The sequence below is a fragment of the Belonocnema kinseyi genome, chromosome 1, assembly GCF_010883055.1.
Source record: "Belonocnema kinseyi isolate 2016_QV_RU_SX_M_011 chromosome 1, B_treatae_v1, whole genome shotgun sequence".
Classification (NCBI taxonomy): Eukaryota; Metazoa; Arthropoda; class Insecta; order Hymenoptera; family Cynipidae; genus Belonocnema; species Belonocnema kinseyi.
The window spans coordinates 32,358,572-32,381,268 of NC_046657.1; the positions used below are offsets into that span (position 1 = coordinate 32,358,572).

The 22,697-nt window shown below is 21.7% G+C and overlaps 1 protein-coding gene across 1 annotated transcript in view; it reads left to right on the forward strand.

Annotated features, from left to right (window-relative positions):
- The window catches only part of LOC117172576 (ubiquitin-associated protein 1), a 23,731-nt gene continuing 1,034 nt past the window's right edge, over window positions 1-22,697 (forward strand). Inside the window, exons 1-3 of the mRNA XM_033360685.1 lie at window positions 1-627; window positions 9,281-9,817; window positions 16,270-16,742. Of these exons, the coding sequence (XP_033216576.1) occupies window positions 439-627; window positions 9,281-9,817; window positions 16,270-16,716 (1,173 nt within the window). The 5' untranslated portion in view covers window positions 1-438 and the 3' untranslated portion in view covers window positions 16,717-16,742. The remainder of the gene's footprint in view (window positions 628-9,280; window positions 9,818-16,269; window positions 16,743-22,697) is intronic.

Consider the following 22,697-nt stretch of genomic DNA (forward strand, 5'->3'; position numbering starts at 1 on the left):
AATTAAACTTTGTCAAAAATGATAAATCGATCCGAATTGAATTAAAAACGAAACCAATTCCTAGAAAACGTGATTAATCGTAAAAGTGAGTAAGAACTGTCAGCTGAGCAGAACAAAGATGGAAGGTCGCAGCTGATCTCTGAAAATGGAGTGCGAAATGGGACAATTTTCTGCATTTCCTGATCACGATTACTCACCCTAGTGATTCTGAAATTTCGAAATATCCCAAAACTCTTTTTCAACTGATGACAAAAATCCCTTGGAATTAATAATCGCTCCCAAAATAAAGAAAGAATCCCTCGATAAATTGGGTGACAATAAAAAGTGGGGTTAGGTTTTGCTGTCAAAGAATTGTGCTTGTGAAATTACTTTTTTTTTTTAATTCACATTTCCGAGGTGAAGATTGTTACTCGGAAGTGAATCAGGACTTTTTGGAAGATGGCAAGAGCCTCAAATTCAACCCAGTGCGAATCTGTTGCGACTTATATGGATGGTGTTCACGTAAAAATTGCCGAGGCTTACAAACCTCCGAGAAAAATCGCTTTGCCTGCAGCTTATAACAATAGACTGCCGGATGCATCGAGATATTGTTATGATTTTACTTTGGAGCGATCTGTTCTTCAAAAGGTATTTTTTTATTCTTTTACTTTTTGGGATTCTAACCTTGAATAAATATTATTAAGGGATCACGATCAATTCACTTTTTCGCCCTTAAAATTTGAAAAATCCCTTAAAACACAAAAAATGTAGAGTTTCTACAGAATTTCTCCGTTTTTCCTTTTTTTTACAAGGTTTCGATTCAACCTAAAATAGAATATTTACCTTTTCTGTTTAAAAAATTAATTTTCAAGAAAAAAAAGCGAATTTTCCAAAAAATTTAATTTTGAACCAAAGAGATCAATTTTTAATTAAATAATACAATTTTTTAACAAGAAGGACGAAGTTTTAACAAAATAAATGAATTTTCAACCAAACAGTTGAATTTTAAAAAAAAACTTCCAACTGAGCATGGAACAATTCAATTTTTAGTTTAAAAAATGAATTTTCAACACAAAATAAATGATTTTTTAAGAAAATAGTTAAATTTTCAACCAAATAATAAAAATTTTCATCAAAAAATAAGAATTTTCTTTCAAATACATGAAATTTCAATAAAGAAAAATCAATTTTTAACCAAATAATAAAATTTTGAAAAAAAAACGAATTTTGAAAAAAGTACATGAATTTTAAAGCAAATAGTTAAATTTTCCAATTAAAAATACTAATTTTAAATAAAAATAAATCATTTAAAAAAAAAATATTTGAATTTTGAACAAAAATTTCAAATTTCCAACCAAAGACTTGATGACTGAATTAAAAAAAAAACATGAATTGTCAATAAATTAGTTAAATTTTAAAAAAGTATGATTTTTCAACTAAAAAACGAATTATTAATTAATTAATAAATATTTAACAGACAAAAACACCAAATTTCAACAAAATACATCGATTTTAAATCAAACAGTTGAATTTTCAATTAAAAAAGAAACTTCTCACCAAAAATGGAACAACTCCATTTTTAGTTAAAAAAAAATTAATTTTCAACACAAAAGAAATGATTTTTTAAGAAAATAGTAAACTTTTAGCCGAAGAGATAAATTTTCAACCAAATAATAAATATTTTTCTAAAAAAAGACGAATTTTTTTCCAAATACTTGAAATTTCAATAAAGAAAGATGAATTTTTAACCAAATAATAAACATTTTGAAAAAAATACGTCCAATTTTTGACCAAATAGTTGAATTTTCCAATTAAAAATACTAATTTTCAAAACAAAAGAATTAGTTTTGAAAAAATTAATTGAATTTTCAAGAAGAAAGTCGAATTTTCAATCAAAGATTTGAATTTTCTGATAAAAAATACAAACTTTCAATAAAATTTGATGATATTTTTTAAATCGTTGATTTTTTAAATAAAATATTTGAATTTTCTATTGAAATATTAAATTTTTAACCTAAAAACCTAAATTTTCCAAAAAAAAAGACATGAATTTTCAATAAAATAGTTACATTTTCAACAAAAAAATATGAGTTTTCAACTAAAAAATAAATTTTTAATGAATTAATAAATATTTAATAACAAAAAAACACAAAATTTGAACAAAAGACATGAATTCAATCAAATAATAAAATTTTAACAAAAAAAAAAAAGAACAAATTTTGGACAAAATTATTTTATTTTAAATCAAACAGTTTAATTTTCAATTTAAAAAAGAACTTCCAACCAAAAATGGAACAATTCCACTTTTAGTTATAGAAAATTAATTTTCAATACAAAAGAAATGATTTTTTATAAGAAAATAATTTAATTTTCGACCAAAAAGATGAAATTTCAAATCTAAGAGTCAAATTTTCCACTAAATAAGTTGAATTTTGTACAAAAAAAAATATAAACTTAAAACTAAAAATGAAAAGATTCATTTTTCAGATTAAAAAAATTAATTTTTAACACAAAAAGAATGATTTTTTTAAGAAAGCCATTATATTTTCAACTTAATAGATGAATTTTCCAATCAAAATTGATGAGTTTTTGAAAAAAATTTATTTTTAAACAAAATATTTAAATTTTCAACTTAAAAATATAAATTTTCCATAAAAAATGGTGTGGTTCAATTTTCAGTTTAAAGAAATTAATTTTTTAAAAAATATTGATTTTATAAGAAAATAGTTATATTATTTTAAACAAAAATATAAATTTACAAATAAATAATAAAAATTTGTTACAAAAAGTCAACTAATAAAATTTATAACAAAATAGTTAAATTTCCAACCAAAAATATGAGTTTTCAACTAAAAACAAATTTTTAATTGAACAATAGAATTTTAACAACAAAAAACATTAAATTTGAAGAAAGTACATGAATTTTCTACCAAATAGTTGAATTTTGAACTAAAAAAGAAAATTTTTTAACCAAAAATGGTGAGGTTCAGTCTTTAGTTGAAAAAATTAATTTTTAACAGAAAAAGAATGAATTTTCAACAAAATAGTTCAATTTTCAACCAAATAATAAAATTTCAACAAAAAAACAAATTTTGAACAAGATACATGGATTTTCAACAGCTTCCAACCAAAAATTCAACAATTTAATTTTTATTTTAAATAAATTGATTTTCAACACAAAAGAAATGATTTTTTTAAATAGTTTAATTTCCCACCAAAAATACGAATTTTCAAACCAAAAAATCAAATTGTCTACCAAATAAGTTGAATTTCGTAAAAAAAGAGAAACTTTTATCTAAAAATCAAAAGGTTAATTTTTTAAGAAAGCAATTACATTTTCAATCAAAGAGATGAATTTTCCAATAAAAATTGATGATTTAAAAAAAAGTGATTTTTAAAAAAATATATAATTTTTTGATAAAATAATTAAATTATTTATCTTTATTAAAATACATAAATTTTCAATGAAATAGTTGAATTATTCAATAAAAAATACCAATTTTAAATGAAAATTGATGAGTTAAAAAAAAATCAATAATTTGTTAATAAGATAATTAAATTTTCAAACAATTCATAAAATTTTAACAACAAATAATTTGAAATAAATGTGTACATCAAATTTCCATCAAATAGGTGAATTTTAAACTTAAAAATATAAATATTCCATAAAAAATGGCGAGGTTCAATTTTGAGTTTAAAAATTAATTTTCAACAAAAAGAATGAGTTTGTAAGAAAATAGTTATATATTAACCAACAAGATAAATTTACAAATAACTAGTAAAAATTTGTAACAAAAAAATTAAATAATTTAATTTTTCAATAAATTATTAAATTTTTAATCTAAAATCTTAAATTTTCAACCCAAAACGATGAATTGTCAACAAAGTACATGAACTTTCATACAAATAATTGTCAATAAAAAAATATTAACTTTCAACTAACAATTAAAAGCTTCAATTTTCAGATGATAAATGAATTTTCAACAACAAAAAATGGATTTTTAATAAAACAGTTAAATTTTTAACCAAAAAAATTAATTTTCAACTCAAAAAGACGAATTTTCTACCAAATAGTTAAATTTTCAAACAAAAAATACTAATTTTCATTTTAAAAAGATCAGTTTTTAACAAAATAGTCGAATTTTCAACAGAAAAATTTAATTTTCAACCAATAGAAAATACCAATTTTCAATAGTAATTGATAATTATTTTTAAAAATCGTTGATTTTTCAATAAAATAATTACATTTTTAAGCTAAAAACATGAATTTTCAACGAAATATTGAATTTACAACTAAAAAAAAGATAAATTTTCTATTGAATATGGCAAGGTTGAATTTTCATTTAAAAAAATTAATATTCAACCGAAAAAGATTGAATTTAAAGAAAATAGTTATATTGTCAACCAAAAAGATAATTTTGTAATAAAATAATAAAAATTTGTATGAAAAGCGACTAATTTTGAACAAATTACATGAATTTTTAAATAAATAATTGAGTTTTTAACTAAAAAAGATTACTTTTCAACCCAATATATTTCCTTTCAAAGGCATAGTTGAATTTGAAAAAAATGAAATAAATTTTCAGCAAAATAATTCAAGTTTCAACCAAAAAATGATTTTTTTAGAAACTAATTTTCAATTAATTTTCAGTTTAAAAAATCGAAATAACAAAAGGAAACCTTAGAATTCTTAACAAAAAAAGGATGACTTGTTACCAAAAGTGTTGAATTTTCAATTAAATAAATAAATTTTCATGTAAATAATAACATTTTTAACCAAAAGGATAACTTTTTAACCAAAAATTGAAAGACTCAGTTTTCAGTTAAAAATATTAATTTTCAACAGAAAAAAAGGGTTTTCAACAAAAAAAGGCAAATCTTCAATAAAAAAAATAAAGTTTTAAAGGAATAGTTAAATTTTAAAGAAAAAAAAAAACGAATTTTTAACCAATAAATGAATTTTCAAAATAACAATGAAATTTTTATCATGTATTGTTAAAATTGCAACGAAGAAGATTAATTTAAAAAATTAAGTTTTATGTAATAGAGACAAATTTTCAACAAAATAATTTAATTTTTAATTTAAGAAAACTAATTTTCAACAAAATACATTAGGTTTTAAAGGAATAGTTGAATTTTCAACAAAAAAATAATTTTTCAACAAGAAATTCAACTGTTCCTTTAAAAATGCATGTATTTTGTTAAACAAATGTCTTCTTTGTTTAAAACCTAATTCAAATCTAATTCATTTTTCAGCAAAATAAATATATTATAGAAGAAATAGTTGAATTTTCATTTAAAAAATTTCAACAAAATAATTTAATTTTCAACCAAACAGATTATATTTTAAAAAAGAAAGACAAATTTTTAACAAAATACATGAAATTTTAAAGGAACAGTTGAATTTTCAACAAAATAATTCAATTTTCAATTGAAAAAGAAAACGAATTTTCAAGAAAATACATACATTTTTAAAGGAATGTTTGAATTAAAGAAAAACCATGATTTTTCAACAAAATAATTCAATTTAAATAATAGAGAAACTAATTTTCAACAAAACACATGAACTTTTAAAGGAATGGTTGATTTTTTAAAGAAAATATGGATTTTCAACAAAATAAATATATTTTTAAAAGGGTAGTTCAATTTTGATTTAAAAAAAAAACGAGTTTTTAACAAAATAGTTTGATTTTCAACCAAAAAGATCAGATTTTAAACAAAAAAGATCAATTTTCAAAGGAGCAGTTGAATTTTAAACAAAATACATACATTTTTAAAGGAATAATTTAATTTTCAACAAACAGATTAGGTTTTAAACAAAAAAGACAAAAATTAAAAAAAAATACATGAATTTTTAAAGGTGTGGTTGAATTTTGAAAGAAAATAATGAATTTTCAACAAAATACATATATTTTTAAAAGAGTAGTTGAATTTCAATTTAAAAAAATGATTTTTCAACAAAATAATTTGACTTTCTACCAAAAAGATTAGATTTTAAACAAAAAAGAACATTTTTTAACAAAATACATACATTTTTAAAGGAACAGCTGAATTTTAATTAAAAAAAAAATTTCAACAAAATAATTTAATTTTTTACCAACAAAATTTCGTTTTAAACAAGAAGGACAAATTAAAAAAAAATACGTACATTTTTAAAGGAATGTTCGAATTTTCATTTAAAAAAACAGAAAGATTTTTGAACAAAATAATTAATTTTCAACAAAATACATATATTTTTAAAAGAATAGTTGAATTTTAATTTAAAAAAATTTTTTTAACAAAATAATTTGATTTTCAACCAAAAAGATTAGTTTTTAATAAAAAAAGACCAAATTTTGACAAAATACTTGCATTTTTAATAGAAAAGCTGAATTTTCAATTAAATAATTCAATTTTCAATTTAAAAAAATGAATTTTCAAGAAAATAGAAAATTTTTTTCAGGAATGTTTGAATTAAAAAAAAAACGTGATTTTTGAACAAAATAATTCAATTTAAATAAAAAAAAATGAATTTTTAACAAAACACATGAATTTTTGAAGGAATGGTTAAATTAAAAAAAAAATCATTTTCAACCTAATAATTTAATTTTAAACAAAATTCATACATTTTTAAAGAAATAGTTGAATTTTTACTAAAAAAAAAAAACGATTTTTCAAGAAAATAATTTAATTTTCAACCCAAAAAGATTAGTTTTTAAACACAAAAGACAAATTTTTATTAAAATGCATGCATTTTGAAAGGAATAGTTGAATTTTCAACAAAATAATTCAAGTTAAATAAGAAAAAAACAAATTTCCAACAAAACACATGAATTTGTAAAGGATTGATTGTATTTTAAAACAATAAATTGAATTTTCAACCTAATAATTTAATTTTCAGCAAAATTCATACTTAAAAAGATTAGTTGGATTTTAATTAAAAAAAAATGATTTTTCAACCAAATAATTTAATTTTCAACCAAAAAGCTTAGGTGTTAAACAAACAAGACAGATTTTTAAAAAATACGTTCATTTTTAAAGGAATGTTCGAATTTTCAAAAAAAATAAAATAATTTTGAACAAACTAATTCAATTTTCAATAATAAAAACGAATTTTCAACAAAACACATAAATTTTTAAAGGAATTATTGAATTTTGAAGAGAAAAATGAATATTCAACCAAATAATTCAATTCTAAACAAAGTACATACATTTTTAAAGGAATAGTTGAATTTTCATTAAAAAAAAGGATATTTCAAGAAAATAATTTAATTTTAAACAAAAAGATTAGTTTTTAAACAAAAAAGACAAATTAAAAAAAATACGTGCATTTTTAAAGGAATGTTCGAATTTCAACAAAAAATATAAGAAAGACTTTTAAACAAAATAATTCAATTTTCAGTAATAAATAAACGAATTTAAAAAACCAGATTTTTCAACAAAATAGTTCAAGTTAAATAATAAAAAAAAAACTAATTTTGAACAAAACACATGAATTTGTAAAGTGATGATTGAATTTTGAAACAAAAAAATGAATTTCCAACCAAATATTTCAATTTTTAACCAAATTTATACATTTTTAAAGGAATAGTTAAATTTTCATTAAAAAAACGATTTTTAAACCAAATAATTTATTTTTCAACCAAAAAGATTTCGTTTTAAATGAGAAAGATAAATTTAAAATAATACGTGCATTTTAGAGGGATGTTTAAATGTTGATAAAAAAGAAAGACTTTCGAAGAAAATAATTCAATTTTCAATAATAAATAAACAAATTAAAAAAAACATGATTTTTCAACAAAATAATTCAAATTAAATAAGAAAAAAGCGAATTTTTAACAAAACACATGAATTTTCAACCAAAAAGATTAGATTTTAAACAAAAAAGACAAATTTAAAAAAATACGTGCATTTTTAAAGGAATGTTTGAATTTTCAACAAAATAAATCAATTTTCAATTTTAAAAAATGTGAATTTTCAAGAAAATACATAAATTTTTAAAGGAATGTTTGAATTCTAAAAAAAATGATTTTTTAACAAAATATTTCAATTTAAATAACAAAAAAAAATGTCAACGAAATGCATGAATTTTGAAAGGAATGATTGAATTTTGAAACAAAAAAATAAATTTTCAACCATATAATTCAATTTTCAACATAAAGGCATACATTTTTAAAGAAATATTAGAATTTTCAATTTAAAAAAAAACGATTTTTCAACCAAATAATTTAATTTTTAACCAAAAGGATTAAGTATTACACAAAAAAGATAAATTACTAAAAATACATGAATTTTTAAAGGAATATTCAAATTTTCAAAAAAAAAAAAAAACAAACAAACAAAAGAGTTTGAATGAAATAATACAATTTTCTATAATAACAACGAATTTTCAACAAAATACATGAATTTTTAAAGGAATGTTTGAATTCTAAAAAAAAAAAGATTTTTTAACAAAATATTTCAATTTAAATAACAAAAAAAAATGTCAACGAAATGCATGAATTTTGAAAGGAATGATTGAATTTTGAAACAAAAAAATAAATTTTCAACCATATAATTCAATTTTCAACATAAAGGCATACATTTTTAAAGAAATATTCGAATTTTCAATTTAAAAAAAAAACGATTTTTCAACCAAATAATTTAATTTTTAACCAAAAAGATTAAGTATTACACAAAAAAGATAAATCACTAAAAATACATGAATTTTTAAAGGAATATTCAAATTTTCAAAAAAAAAAACAAAGAAGTTTGAACGAAATAATTCCATTTTCTATAATAACAACGAATTTTCAACAAAATACATGAATTTTCAAAGGAATGTTTGAATTATAAAAAAAAACCAGAATTTTTAACAAAACAATTCAGTTTTTAACCAAAAAGATGATTTTTAAAGAAAATATATGAATTTTTTACCAAATAAGACAACTTTGAACCGAAAAAGACGAGTAGTTTTAATTCAAATACAAAAAGAAGAACTAAAAAAGAAGCAACCTTAGAAAGGGATCACTTGTTACCAAAATTCTTGAATTTTTCCATCAAGTAATTAAATTTTCATGTAAATAATAAATTTTTAAACAAAAAAACATAAATATTAACCAATAAAAGTTACAAAAATTAAGTTTTAACAAAAAAGAAGGAATTTTAAAGCAACTGATTAAATTTGTAACCAAAGAGATGAATTATCACACGAAAAAAGACGAATTTAAACTCAAAAATCGTTTTTAAAAATAGAAAATTCCCCTATATTTCCTACAATTGAACTACTGAACCAGTGCGAGCCCCGATCCAATTTTGAGTGTAAATTCGATGTCTTTTCAAGATGTCGGAATGGAGAAAAGCTCGACTTTCGAACAGTGAAGCTCGCGAAGCCCGGTTGGAGGAAAAGAGAAAAAAAGAGGAGGAATCTCCCACGCCTCCTGGTGAAAATTCGGCCCAACTTCCAATAAAAGGTGCCCCTGTCCCCGAGACGACAATTCTCACGCCTCAACTTCTTTCTCCCCCTCCCTATCACAGTCAAAATTGCAATATCCAGTCGAATCAATTAAATTATGCCGACTTTGACAACGACACGAGCAGTCCTTTTGACAATATGCTCCTGAAAACTATCAACGACAAGGAGGAACTCGCCCAGGTTTTGCAGCCCAATTGGGAAGAGCAGCCTTCGGGGAAGCTGGAGAATATTATTAATCATTTGTCTCTGGAGAGGCAGGATAATCGGCTTCCGGAAAAGGATGATTCTGGTGGAAATCGTGGCGAGGAACAGGAGCGGGGAGAGAGTCGAATTGATTGCAAGCAGAGGATTGTTTCGCTGATAGTCAAGGAACTTCAGAGGGAATTGGAACGACCGATTCTGGAGGTTAGTGACTTTGCGACCAATTTTTTTTTTTTTTTTTTTGCTTTAATTCGTTTTTTTCGGGGGTTTTTATTTATTTTTAAAATTTTTGTATTAAAAGGATTTTTTTTTTTACGAAAATTAAATTAAGAGTGTCTCCTCTCTACCTGGAAAATCAAAGACAAAAATATCAATTTTTTTAACCAACATAGATGAGGTTTTAATAAAATAATTGAATTTTTAACAAAATTATATTTGAAAAAAAAAGGAAATTTTATTATTCAGGAATTTATAAATTCGGACATTTTGTTATTCGGGAATTTTCCAACTCGGTAATGTTATAATCTACTCGAGAATTCTTCAATTTAGTAATTTTACAATTTACGAATTTCATTATTCGGGAATTTTAATTATAGGAAAATTTTAGTTTTTGGCAATTTTCCAACTCGGTAATATTAAAAATTGTGTGAGAAGTCTTCAGTGCCGGAATTCTTCAATTCAGGAATTTTCCAATTTGGGAATTTTTAAATTCGGAAATTTGATTATTCAGGAATTTTTTAATTCGGAAATTTTGTTATTCGGAAGTTTTCCAATTCGGAAACATTATTCTTCCGGAAATTTCCAATTAGTATTCTTAATTTAAATAATTAGTATTTTAATTTTCCAATCTGGAAGTATTATCATTCGGGAATTTTATTCTTTTTGAATTTTCCAATTTCGGAATTTTATTATTTGAAAATTTTATTATTCGGGAATTTTACAATTTAGGAATTTTATTACTCGCGAATTTTCGTATTTGGGAATTTTTCAATTCAGAAATCTTATTGTTCGGGAATTTTCCAATTCAGAAGTTTTACTGTTCAGGAATTATACAATTATGGATTTGAAAATTGTATAATTTCGTAATTTTCCTATTTGGGAATTTTATTATTTGCGAATTTTCCTGTTTGGTAATTTTCCAATTCGAAAATTTTATTGTTCAGGAATTTTCCAATTTTATGAATTCGGAAATGAGATAATTCCGAAAATGTTATAATTATGGAATTTTATTATTCGGGAATTTTCCAATTCGAAATTTTTTTTTTCTATTTGATTTTCCACTTTCCTAATTTTATTCTTTTTAAAATTTTATTATTCGGGCATTTTACAATTCGAGAATTTTATTATTCGAGAGTTTTATAATTCCGGAATTTTATTATTTGGGAATTTTATTATTTTGGAATTTTGCAATTCGGGAATTTTATTCGAGAATTTTCCAATTCGCAAATTTTATTCTTTTGAAATTTCATTATTCGGGAATTTTATTATTCAGAAATTTTATTAATCGGCAATTTCCTAATTTGTATATTTTATTGTTCGCGAATTTTCCTATTAGGGAATTTTCCAATTCGGAAACTTTATATTTCAAGAACTTTTTTATTCGAGAATTTTCCAATTCTTCCATTTTCCCCCGAATTTTCCTATTTGTAAATATTATTATTTGCGATTTTTCCTGTTTGGAAATTTTCCAATTCGGAAATTGTTTTTTTCAGGAATTTTCCAATTATGGATTCGGAAATTTTATAATTCCGGAATTTTGTCATTCGGGAATTTTCCAATTCTTCCATTTTTCCCGAATTTGCTCATTTTGGAATTTTATTATTTGCGAATTTTCCTCTTTGCAAAATTTTAAATTCGAAAACATCATTCGGGAAATTGATTTTTTGGGCATTTTCCAACTCGGGAATTTACTTGTTTTGGAATTTTGCAATTTGGGAATTTTATTCGAGAATTTTCCAATTCGCAAATTTTATTTTTTTGAAATTTTATTAATCGGGAATTTTCGAATTTGAAAATTTTTTTGTTCGCGAATTTTCCTGTAAGAGAATTTTCCATTTCGGAAACCTTATAATTCAGGCATTTGTTTATTCGGGAATTTTTCAATTCAATTTTTTTCCGAATTTCCCTATTGGGAATATTATTATTATTTACGAATTTTCCTATTTGGAAATTTTCCAATTGAGAAATTTTATTGTTCAGAAATTTTCCAATTATGGATTTGGAAATTTTATAATTCCGGAGTATTTTTATTCGGGAATTTTCCAAATGTTCCATTTTCTCCCGAATTTTCCTATTTGGAAATTTTATTATTCGCGAATTTTTGTATTTATGAATTTTCCAATTTGGAGATTTTATTGTTCGTGAATTTTCCAATCATGGATTCGGAAATTTTATAATCCCGTAATTTTGTTATTCGGGAATTTTCCATTTTGGAAATCTTATTGTTCAGAAATTTTATTAATCGGGAATTTTATTTTTCGCGAATTTCCCTATTTGGGAATTTTATTTTTCGCGAATTTTCCTGTTTGGGAATTTTCCAATACGGAAATTTAATTGTTCGGGAATTTTCCTTTTTAGGAATTTTATTTTTCTCGATTGTCCTATTTGGGAATTTTGCAATTCGAAAATTTCATTGTTCGGAAATTTTCTAATTATGGATTCGGAAATTTCATAATTTCGAAATTTTATTATTGGAGATGTTTCCAATTCAGGAAAATGTCAGGAAATTGTGTCTAAAGTTTGGGAATTTTTTCGAGAGCGTGCTAAATTTTCCTAAAAAATTCATTCGTAAAAGTAGCTTCATATTACGGTATTTAACTATTCTGTTGAAAATTCGTTTTTCTTTGGTTTGAAATCGATTTTTTTTATCTGTGAATTTAACTGTTCCAATTTTTGTTGAAAATTGATTGTTTTCATTAGTTGATAATTCGTACTTTTTGGTAGAAAATTCGTTTTTTTTTTGTTGTAAAAATTTGTATTATTTGGTTAAAAATTGAAATATTTTGTTGAAAATTAGTTTTTTTGTTGGTAAAAATTCGACTATTCTTATAATGATTTATTTATTTGGTTGAAAGATGAATTCTTTTGTTGCTATTTCATTTTTGTTTGTTAAAAATTAATATTTTTCGTTGAAAGCTTACCCTTTTTTTTAAACTTCGTTGTTTTTTTTTTTAATTTATCTTTTTCATTTGAAAATTCAACTATTCCTTTAGAAATACATGCATTTTTTTGAAAATTTAATTATGTGGTTGAATATTTGTTTAAGATTCAACTATGTATTTAGAAACTCATGCATTTTGTTGAAAATCAAATTATTTTCTTGAAAATTCATGTTTTTAAATTCGTTTTTTTTATTGTTGAAAATTCGTTTTTTTTCTTGAAAATTCAACTATTACTTTAAAATTTATGTATTTTTTTGAAAATTTATCTTTTTTTTAGAAAATTCAGCTATTCCTTAAAAATTAATGTATTTTGATGAAAACAAAATTATTTGATTGAGAATTGAATTATTTTGTGGAAAATTAATTTTTTTTAAAATAAATGTTGTTGAAAATTTAACTTTGCCTTTAAAGATTCACGTATTATTTTGAAATTAATTTTTTTTTGAAATTTAACCACTCACACCTTTAAAAATTCATGCATTTTTTTGTTTCCTTTAAAATTCAACTATACATTTAGACATTCATGCATTTTGTTGAACATTGAATTATTTTGTTGAGAAATAAATTATTTTCTTAAAAATTCATGTTTTTCAAATTCTTTTTTTCTGGAAAATTCAACTATTACATTAAAATTAATATATTTTGTTGAAAATTTATCTTTTTTGGGGATATTCAGCTACTCCTTTAAAAAATCAAGCATTTTGTTAAAAATTAAATTATTTGGTTGATAATTGAATTATTTTCTTGATAATTACATTTTTTCTTGAAAATTCATGTTGTTTATAATTCTTTTTTTTTTAATTCGATTTTTCTCCTTCTCGGAAATTCAACTATTTATTTGAAAATTGGTTTTATTTCCTGGAAAATTCAACTATCACCTTAAAATTGATTTTTTTATGGATCTTTTTTGGAAAATTCAATTAATAATTTACAAATTTATGTATTTTGTTAAAAATTGTTTTTTTTTAAAATTCAACTACTCCTTTTAAAATTCATGCATTTTGTTAAAAATTAAATTATTTGGTTGAGAATTGAATTGTTCAGTTGAAAATTAATTTTTTTAAGATTAATTTTGTTGTCGAAATTTTAACTACGTGCTCCTTTACAAATTCATTTTTTTGTTTTATTTAAAATTCAACTATATATTTAGAAATTCATGCATTTTGTTGAAAATTGAATTATTTTGTTGAGAATTAAATTATTTTCTTGAAAATTAATGTTTTTTTAAATTTTGTTTATTTTGTTAATTTTTTGTTCTTCTTCTCGAAAATTCAACTATTTCTTTGAAAATTGCAATTTTTTTTTTGGAAATTGGTTTTTTTTTCTGGAAAATTCAACTATTACTTTAAAATTGATGTATTTTGTTGAAAATTGTTATTTTTTGGAAAATTCAACCACTCCATTACCAATTCATGCATTTTGTTGAAAATTGAATTATTTTGTTGAGAATTAAATTATTTTCTTGAAAACTCATGTTTTTTATTCTTTTTTTTTTGAAAATTCGTTTTTTCTTCTTATCGAAAATTCAACTATTTCTTTGAAAATTGCAATTTTTTTTTGGAAATTGGTTTTTTTTTCTGGAAAATTCAACTATTACTTTAAAATTGATGTATTTTGTTGAAAATTGTTATTTTTTGGAAAATTCAATTAATCCTTTAAAAATTCCTGCATTTTGTTAAAAATTAAATTATTTGGTTGAGAATTGAATTATTTTCTTGAAAATTCATGTTTTGAAAATAATTTGTTTATTTCAAAAAAAAATTTTTCTGCTCTAAAATTCAACTATTTCTTTCAAAATTGCTATATTTTGTTGAAAATTGTTTTTTTCTGGAAAATTCAACTATTACTTTAAAATTGATGTATTTTGTTGGAAATTGATCTTTTGTTAGAGCATTCAACTACTCCTTTACCAATTCATGCATTTTGTTGAGAATTAAATTATTTTATTGAAAACTCATGTTTTTTTATTCTTTTTTTTTTTAATTCGTTTTTTCTTGTTCTCGAAAATTCAACTATTTCTTTGAAAATTGCAATTTTTGTTTGAAATTTTTTTTTCTGGAAAATTCAACTATTACATTAAAATTAATATATTTTGTTGAAAATGGATTTTTTTTGGACAATTAAATTAATCCTTTACAAATTCATGCATTTTGATGAAAATCAAATTATTTGGTTGAGAATTGAATTATTTTGTTGAGAATTACATTATTTTCTTGAAAATTCATGTTTTTTTAGTTTTGTTTATTTTTTTTTCTTCTTCCCAAAAATTCAACTATTTCTTTGAAAATTCATGTTATTTTAAAATTTTGTTTATTTTGTTTATTTTTCTCTTCATCTCGAAAATTCAACTATTTCTTTGAAAATTGCAATTTTTGTTTGAAAATTTTTTTCTGCAAAATTCAATCAGTCCTTTACAAATTCATGCATGCTGATGAAAATGAAATTATTTGGTTGAGAATTAAATTATTTTGTTGAGAATTACATTATTTTCTTGAAAATTCATGTTTTTTAAAATTTTGTTTATTTTGTTTTTTTATCTTCTTCTTGAAAATTCAAATATTTCTTTTAAAGTTTCTATTTTTTTTTAAATTGTTTTTTTTTTTTCTAGAAAATTAAACTATTACTTTTAAATTGATGTATTTTGTTGAAAATTGATCTTTTGTTGGAAAATTCAACTACTCCATTACCAATTCATGCATTTTGTTGAAAATTGAATTATTTTGTTGAGAATTAAATTATTTTCTTGAAAACTAATGTTTTTCTATTCTTTTTTTTAATTCGTTTTTTCTCCTTCTCGAAAATTCAACTACTTCTTTGAAAATTGCTATTTTTTTTTAAATTGGTTTTCTTTTTCTGGCGAATTCAATGATTACTATAAAATTGATGTATTTTCTTAAAAATGTATCTTTTGTTGGAAAATTGAACTACTCCTTTACAAATTCATGCATTCTGATGAAAATTAAATTATTTTCTTGAGAATTGAATTATTTTGTTAATAATTCATGTTCTTTAAAATTCTTTTCATAGTTGTTTAAAATTCGTTTCTTTTCTTCTCGAAAATTCCACTATTCCTTCGAAAATTAATATATTTTGTTGAAAATTAGTTTTTTTCTTGAAAATTAAACATTTCCTTCGAAAATTGATGTATTTTCTTAAAAATGTATCTTTTGTTGGAAAATTGAACTACTCCTTTACAAATTCATGCATTCTGATGAAAATTAAATTATTTTCTTGAGAATTTAATTATTTTGTTAATAATTCATGTTCTTTAAAATTCTTTTCATAGTTGTTTAAAATTCGTTTCTTTTCTTCTCGAAAATTCCACTATTCCTTCGAAAATTAATATATTTTGTTGAAAATTAGTTTTTTTCTTGAAAATTCAACTTTTCCTTCGAAAATCGATGGATTTTGTTAAAAATTTGTTCTCTTACGTGAAATTCAATCTTCTTGATTCGAGATTAGACACCTCGTTTGAACTCTCATAAAAAATTTCAGAATTGGAAACCCTGGTCGGATCTGGACAACTCTCCAGAGAAAAACTCTCTCAACTGCGATAATAAATTGGCCACACCAACTCAAACGAAATCCAACATTTTCTCGGAACTTTCCGACGAGGATCAGAAACTCGCGAGACATTTGAGCGACATGGGTTTTCCCCTTGGAAGAGCAGCGAGAGCCATTCAAAATCTCGGAGGGGGTGATAACAAAAAAATAGTCGAGTACCTCCTTGCCATTCAGTCTTTGGAAGACGATTTCGGTATTCCCGAAGATGCGGCCGAAAAAGCCCTTGAATTGACACATTTCGATCAGGAAAAGGCGAAAAATTTTCACAAAAATCTCTGCACTCTCAGAGATTTGGGATTTTCGGAAGACCAGGCCTCCACAGCCTTGCTCAAGTGTAACATCGACCGAGACAAGGCTCTGGATTTGTTGATCAGCTAAATAATTCTCGATTATTTTCAACTTTAGTAAGTATTAAAATAATCCCGAAAAAGAATTTGTCCCTTTTTTTCTCTCTCCATTTTTTATGCTTTTAGGACTTCAATTTTTTTTTTTATTTAAAAAAAAAGAAGTATTTTTCTTTTGTTGTTTGGAAAAAATTAATGTTTTGGGGCTCCCCTGATACTGTGAGGTTTAATTCTTGTTTCGTAGAAGAAAAAAAAAATTTGAATCCAAATTTTCTTGTTTACAAGTCAGTAAAAATAGAATGAAGAACAATTTTATTTTTCAATTCGGCAAAGGAAATTAAATACGAAAATATCCTTTCCAGCTCGATAGGAATTTTATAATAATACGAATTTTTTCTTTTAATTTAGAAAAAAAATGACTAAAATATCCTCTGTTTGAGTGAATCAAACAATTTTGTAAATATGAAAATTTTTTGTTTGAATAGAAAAAAAAATTATGAGCCAAACTTTTTTTTAGCTGCATAAAAATCTTTTTTTAAAAAATATCCCCAATTCAATAAAATTGTTTTAAAATTTTCCACTTCTTTTTTGAAAAAAGTCCTCTCTTACAACTTGAGAAAATTCGGGTAAAATCATATAAAATGAAAACAACATTATTCTTGTTTGCTATCCAAAAATCTGAAAATAATCAAATTTCTTTCAATTCAGCGAAAATAAAAATAATAAAACAAATTTGCCTCCCGTCCAAATTGAGAAAAATATTATAATAATAAAATGTCCTTTTAATACAAAAAAATTTAAACAATATGCACTCTTTCAATTCAAAAAAAATCTGATAAATATCAAAATTTATTTTTCTGAGTTAAAAAAATAATAATAAACACCAAAATATCCTCACTTTCAAATCAATAAAAAAATTTATAGATAATAAAATTTCATTTTCTAATTAAAATTTTAAAAAAATTACTCCTTTCCAACTTGATAAAAATCTTTTTAAAAGATTCACCCTTCATTTAAGCAAAAATTAAAACAAAAATTGAAATTAAATAAAAATCCCACAAAGAACAAAATTTTCCCTTTCAACTAAGTAAAATCGAAAAGAGTAATTTACTCTTTTTCTTGTTTCTTAGAAGAATAAAAAACAAAACAATTTGAAGAATAAATCTTTTAAATACGGAAATTTCTTGTTTGAATAGAAAAAAAAAATTATGAATCAAATTTTCCTCTTTTTTTAGTTGCATAAAAATCTTGTTGAAAAAATGTCCCACTTTCAATTCAGAATAAATAAAAATTTCCTTGTTTCAAACTCATTTCAAATGTTAAAAATTTCAAATTTTCGCCTGTCCCAATTAAATAAATGAAATTGTTTTAAAAAAGTTCCTCTTCCTTTTTGAGAAAAATTAAATTTTAAAATGTCCTTCTTTACGAAACAATTAAATTCTTAAAAATATAAAAAGTGCCTCTTCAAAGTTAAAAGAAAATTAAAAAACAAAATTTCCTCCCTTCCAACTTGATAAAATTCTGAAAAATTAAAAAAAGTAAATGAGAATAATAATATTATTGTATTCATTTCAGTAAAGATCTGAAAAATAATCAAACTTCTTTCAATTCAGTAAAAAAAAATTTTTCCTCGCGTCCAACTTGATAAAATTTTTTAAAAAATTTCCCTCTTTTAATTAAAAAAAGAAATAAATTAAAATCAAACAAAATAGACTCTTTTAACTTAATAAAAAATCTTATAAATATCAAATTTTCATTTTCTAGAAAAAAAATAATAAAAAAAAAATTTCCTCCCTTATGAAACAATTAAATTATTAAAAATATAAAAAGTGCCTCTTCAAAGTTAGAAAAAAATGGAAACCCTAAATTTTCTCCCTTCCAACTTGATAAAATTCTGAAAAATTAAAAAAAGTAAATGAAAATAATAATATTCTTATATTCAATTCAGTAAAAATCGGAAAAATAATTAAATTTATTTCAATTAAGCAAAAAAAAAAAATATTCCTCACATCCAACTTGATAAAAATTAAAAAAGAAATGTCCTTCTTTTAATAATGATAAAAAATAATAAAACAAAATGCACTCTTTTGACTCAATAAAAAATCTTATAAATATCAAATTTTCCTTTTTTAGTTAAAAAAAAAATAAAAAACAAAATTTCCTCCCTCCCAATTTGCTAAAAATTTTATAAATGATAAAATCCAACTTGATAAAAACCTTGATACAATAAAATGCCTCTCTTCAAATAAAAAAAATTGAAATTATATCCTTTTTTTCGAATCAATCAAAAATATTATCAATAATTCAATTTTCTTTTCAAAAAAAAAAAAAAAAATTACTCCTTTTCAACTTGATAAAAATCTCAACAAGAAAAATAACGAAAATTTCAACTTTCTTTCAGGCAAAAATAAATAAAAATTCAAATTAAATAAAAATCTTTAAAATAACTAAATTTCCCCTTTCAATTAAGAAAAATTGAAAAAAATAATTTACTCTTTTCCAATTCGAAAAAAAAATGTTAAAATAACCAAATTTTCTCTTTCAATTTATAAAATAATCATAAATAAAAATGTACTCTCTTCCAACTTGAGTAATCTCCTCTTTTTCAAATGAATAAAAAATCTTATAAATAATAAAATTTCGTTTTACAATTAAAAAAAAAACTTTTCTTGTAATAAATTTCCATTTTTTAGTTTAGAAAAAATATATAGCCAAAATTTTCCTATATTCCAACTTGATAAAAATCTTTAAAAAATTAAATTCCGCTCTTCCAATTAAAAAAAATAAATAAATAAAAACAATATTCTTTCTTACAAATAAATAAAAAAATTTATAAATAATAAAATTCCCTTTTACAATAAAAAAAATATATATAACAAAATACCCTCCCTTTCGACTCAATAAAAATTCTAAAAATAATTAAATTTCCTTCTTTTTTAAAGAAAAAATTGAAAAACAAAATTTGCTATTAAATAAACATTTCAAAATAATAAAAATTCCTCTTTTATTTAAAAGAAAATCGAAAAATTGAATAAAAATCTTAAAAATATCAAATTTTCCTTTTCTAGTTAAAAAAAAATAATAAACAAAATTTCCTCCCTCCCAACTTGTTAAAAATCTTATAAATGATCAAATCAAAAAATATACAAGATAAAATAATTTTAAAAAATTTCAAGATTCATTTAGAGAAAAATGAGAAAAAAAATCAAATTAAATAAAAATCTTAAAAATAACCAAATTTCCCCTTCCAATTAAGAATAATTGAACAAAATAATGTACTTTTTTCCAATTCGATAAAATTTTTAAAATAAGCAAATTTTGTCTTTCAATTCATAAAATAATCATAAATCAAAATTTATTCTCTTCCAACTTTATAAATATTTTGAAATAATAAAATGTCCCTGCTAAAATTCAAAAGTAATTAAGTTAAACAATATCCTCTCTTTCAAATGAATAAAAAATCTTATAAATAATAAAATTTCGTTTTACAATTTAAAAAAATTTTCTTTAAATAAATTTTCTTTTTCAATTTAGAAAAAGTATATAAACCAAAATTTTCCCATATTCCAACTTGATAAAAATATTAAAAAAATTAAATTCCGTTCTTCCATTAAAAAAACTGAAATAAATATTTTCTCTCACAAATAAATAAAAAAATTTATAAATAATAAAATTCCCTTTTACAATAAAAAAAAATAAAAATCCTAAAAATAACAAAATTTCCTCTATCAATTAAGAAAAACTTGAAAAGAGTAATATCTTCTCTTCGAATTCAATTAAAAATTAAAAAATAACCCAATAACCTTTTTTAATTAAAAAAAAAAATGGAAACGATATTCCCTCTTCGAAATCAAAAAAATCTTATAAATAATAAAATTCCCTTTTCCAATTACAAAAAATAAATAAAAAGAATCCTATTTTCCAAATTCATGAAAATCTTATGAATGAAAGAATGCCCTGTTCAAATTAAAAAAAGAACTGAAAAGAAGAATATCCTTCTTTTAAATTAAATAAAAATCTTTTAAACCAAAATTTTCAGTTTTAATTTAGAAAAAAATATATAAACCAAAATTTTCCTCCCTCCCAACTTGATAACAATCTTTAAAAAAATAAATGACGTTTTTTCAATTTAAAAAAATGAAAAAAATATATTTTTTTTCAAATCAGTAAAAAATCTTTTAAGTAATAAAATTCACTGTTATAATTGAAAAAAACAAATAGAAATCAAAATTTACTCTCTTTTAACTCAATAAAAATCTAAAAAATAATCAAGATCTTGATTTATTTAAGAGAAAATTGAAAAATTAAATAAAAATCTTAAAAATAACTAAATTTTTTTTTTTTGATTCATAAAACAATCTTAAATCAAATTTTCAGTACTTCCAAATTGATATAAATAATGAAATATTAAAATGTACCTCTCCAAATTAGAAGAAAAAAATTTAAATGATATTCTCTCTTAGGAATAAATAAAAAATATTATAAACAATAAAATTTCCTTCCATCAAAAATGTTATTTTCAAATTCTGGAAAAGAAATTAAATGCAAAAATCTTCTTTCCAACTTGATAAGAATGTCATAATAATAAAATTTTTCTCTTTTAATTTAGAAAAAATATCGTTTTCAAGTTAATAAACAAATATTTTAATAAGAAAATTTCTTCTTTGAATAAAAAAATATTATGAAATAAAATTTCCTTTTTTTTAGCTGCATAAAAATCTTTTTTTTTTTAAATGGCCCACTTTCAATTCAGAATAAATTAAAATTTCCTTATTTCAAAATCAATTCAAATGGTAAAATTTTTTTATTTTCGTCCACCCTAATTGAATAATTAAAATTGTTGAAACAAATTTCCTCTTTCTTTAAAAAAAAATTAAATATAAAAATTTCCTCCCTTACGATACAATTGAATTTTAAAAAAAATTTAAAAGTGCCTTTTCCAAGTTAGAAAAAATTTAAAACCAAATTTCCTCCCTTCCAACTTGATAAAAATCTAAAAAACTCAGAAAAATATTTTTGTATTCAATTAAATAAAAATATGATGAAAAAAAAACACAATTTCTTCGTTTAATTCAGAAAAAAAAATTTGTCTTATCCAAATTGATAAAAATCTTAAAGTATTACTTTCAACTCGATAAAAATCTTCAAAACAACCAAATTTCCTCTTTTATTTAAAAAAATATTCAAAAATAAAATTTAAATTTAAAAAACCAACTGAGAAATAACGAAATTTCTTATTTCAATTTTTATAAAATTGAAAAGAGTTATATTCTTCTTTGAAATTCAATAAAAATCTTAAAAATAATCAAATTTCCTCTTTCAATTCAGAAAAAAAAATTATTAACTAAATTTTCCTCCCTTTCAACTTAGTAAATTTTTTTTTTTAATCATAAAACAAATTTCCTCTCTTTCAACTGCACAAAAATCTTAAAAATAAAAAAAAAAATTTTCTCTGTTAATTCAGAAAAAATTAAAACAAAAATTCCCTTATTTCCAACTCAGTACAAATGTTAAAAATACAAAATTTTTCTTCCTTCCAACTCAATAAAAATGCTAAAAATAGACAAAATTCCTCTGCCAATTAAAAAAAAATCTTAAAATCAACTCGATAAAAATCGTAAAAACAAAAAAATATCCATCTTCAAATTGAGAAAAAATGAAAACTAAAATTTTCTCCTTTCCAACTCTAAAAAATATTCCTTTTTTAATTCAGAAAAAAAATTTTAACCAATATTTTCTTGTTTCCAATTCAATAAAAATGTAAAAAATTAAGAAATTTGTCAAATTTTTGAGAAAAAAATTTAAATGCCAAAATTCAACTCAATAAAAATACTATAAACAGAAAAAGCGTCTTTTTCCAATTTAGAACAAATTGAGCACCAAAATTTCCCTCCTTCCAACTGCATAACAAATTTTTTAAATTGAAAAAGGCCCTCTTTCAATTCAGAAAAAAAAGATAAACGAAATTTGGTTCCTTTCAACTCTATAAATATTTTTAAAATAATTAAATGTCCC